General features: G+C 41.2%; 1 protein-coding gene across 2 annotated transcripts in view; it reads right to left on the reverse strand.

The window, feature by feature from the left end:
- Positions 1–2,528, reverse strand: part of LOC102309964 (ephrin type-B receptor 1-B) — a 169,068-nt gene that overhangs the window by 35,779 nt on the left and 130,761 nt on the right. For both annotated transcript variants that reach the window (XM_005912843.3, XM_005912842.3), the window contains exons 8-9: positions 1,185–1,293; positions 139–203 (exon numbers count right to left, since the gene is read on the reverse strand). In XM_005912843.3, coding sequence (XP_005912905.1) covers positions 139–203; positions 1,185–1,293 — 174 coding nt within the window. The remainder of the gene's footprint in view (positions 1–138; positions 204–1,184; positions 1,294–2,528) is intronic.

Below are 2,528 nucleotides of genomic sequence, written 5' to 3' on the forward strand. Positions count from 1 at the left end.
AGATAGATAGATAGATAGATAGATAGATAGATAGATAGATAGATAGATAGATAGATAGATAGATAGATAGATAGATAGATAGATAGATAGTAACTAACCAGTAACTTAGAGCAGCTGTAAGTAATAGAGCAGACTCACCTCTTCCTGTTGTGTAATGTTGCAGCTTGTCACTGTACACCGCCTCCTTGGAATATGCTCTTTTCCTATAACGATGCAATGAGTGTTGGGAAAGGAAAGACAGAGAGCGAGGGGGAGGGGTGCCAAGATGAAAGAGGTAAACATGATCTTATTACTTTTGGTGTTTTTGTGTACCGGCTGAAAATGACGTGGCTGAAATTGAATCAGCTGCAAAGGGTTAGAAATGGCAAATGAAGTTTATGAAAATGAGCTGATTTTTAATTAGACCTTGATAGGATCTCACTCCTTTTCATCTGTCTCCTCTGCCTCAGCATCAAAAGAGCCTGGCCCATTTGATGAACACTTTACTTGCTCAAACTTGCACACAGCCCTGCAGAAAATTTGACTTTCATATATCTAAAGTGGAGCAAGATGTGAATGTGACAATGTGACAAACCGCTGCAAAATGAAATTGGCTTAACGGGGCAAAGTAGGAGATGTTAAGTTCTCTAAGGAATTGAGTATTCCATTTCAAATGACAATTTTGCTTTCCCGTTCCATCAAATTCGTGCGTGCCTTTACTATTCAGTATGCCTGTCATTGAATCAAGTGATAGTCTTGCTGCACTAATAAATGGTATGTGACTACATGTAGGGCACGTTACACGATAAGTTCCAAAGCATAATCAGCACCAGTTATGTTTCATAAATGTTTTTACAGAAGATTACAATAAATGTCAGTAATTTTAGGAATCTTACGCACCACTGAATTTTATTTTTACATAATTAATACAGCAAATGACACAAACCATATATGCTGAGAGTCTGGTGGAATTTTACCTGCAATGTTGCCACCTATTGGATTTTTTAGTACGTATTATTAGCGACAATGAGAACCAACGTGGCATACCGAATGGTTTATGCCCTATGTGTATATTTTTTGCAGTTCCAACTTCCTTCAAAACAAACTGGGAGCTTGAAAAGAATCTACAGTTTGAACGATGTGACACATTTTTCAACATCTTCTTAGTGTATTACAAAAGACAAGATAAAGGAAAATCTGGTTACCTGCTGCAAACAATGGAGATAGCAATAAGGGAAACAATGAAGACCACTCCTGCTGCTGCTGACCCCGCAATCAGAGGAAGCTGTTCTCTCAGCTCAGACTTGAAGTCATCTGGGTTGCACAAAGACATGACAGACAAGCAGTGAGAAAGGCTTAGGTAAGGCATGAGAAGCATGTCTGTGTTTATGTGGTGCTGTGTACTTATGCATGTGTTTTGGCAGGAGAAGAAAAGGCAGAGCAGAATGGTTAGACTGAGTTTACTGGTGGATAAAGGAAACACAGAGATCTCTCTGCTGAGATGTGCTGACTGGAATCCTGTGAGCATTTAAAAGACTGACAGACAGGTGGTGTTTGATAAATCAGAAGAGAGACAGAGAGTGAGAGAAAAATCATAAAGCTGGTTGTGAGAAAGAGCGAGGAGGGCAGCTCGCCTTCTCCGTTGCTATAGCTGTCTGAAAGGCGCGGACAAGAAAATGCACCTAGGAATGTTGTTTCTATGGTGTTGAAAGGAAGTCATCCACTGCCAATCACACACATATAGCCCAAACATGTTTTTGACTGTGGTAGTTCAGGGGACAGAATAAATGCCTGCTTAAAAATACCACACAGCAGAATCTTATCTATTTGCGAGCATGTCTTTCTGTGACTTTGGCATCAGCAGACACTGTAGTTAAAGCAATGCACGATTTAGCATGCTGCAGGCAAATCAGCAGCTTCTAAATCCAATCCCCCGTGTAGAATGGGCCCATTGGATTAAAGTGATAAAGTGAGAACTAATGCATCTTCGAAGCAGTGTGAAAGCTGCAGTATATGTGGAAACTGGATGTGACAGGAATTGCTCACTCTTTCAACTCACACATTTATCAAAGGAAGGAATCAAGGAAAGAGTAAGAATGCTGTTCCAGCTACTCAAACTTTTAGGGTAGTCTTCCTGTTCTCTTTCAGTGTATATTAGATGTGAGAGGTCCCCCCACCTGCCCACCACGCGCCCATACGAGAATGTTGACTTTTCTTGACAGCCAAAAATCACAGAGACACCTCTTCTAACAGCAAATACGCTCCCATTACAATCAGTTAACTCTCGAGGCCTCAGGCAATTAGAGAGTTGTGGCATCAATCACATAACCAATACTCCAATCACTCGTTTTCCGTCACACCTTACTTTGTGCCGTCGCTTTTGATTTGTTTGATTGTGTCTTTGCGCATCCACTGGTGGCAAAATGACACCTCGTGGAGGTGAATGAAAACGTGCTGACGGGAAGAGACAGGAGATTATATGTTTTGCGAAAAATGACGTGGAGTGCCTCTATTGTCTTCATGGGGCAATGAAGCAGGTTTGATGGGGG

The sequence above is a fragment of the Haplochromis burtoni genome, unplaced genomic scaffold (genome assembly GCF_018398535.1).
Source record: "Haplochromis burtoni strain Fernald_Lab_line unplaced genomic scaffold, NCSU_Asbu1 Contig_3, whole genome shotgun sequence".
Taxonomy (NCBI): Eukaryota; Metazoa; Chordata; class Actinopteri; order Cichliformes; family Cichlidae; genus Haplochromis; species Haplochromis burtoni.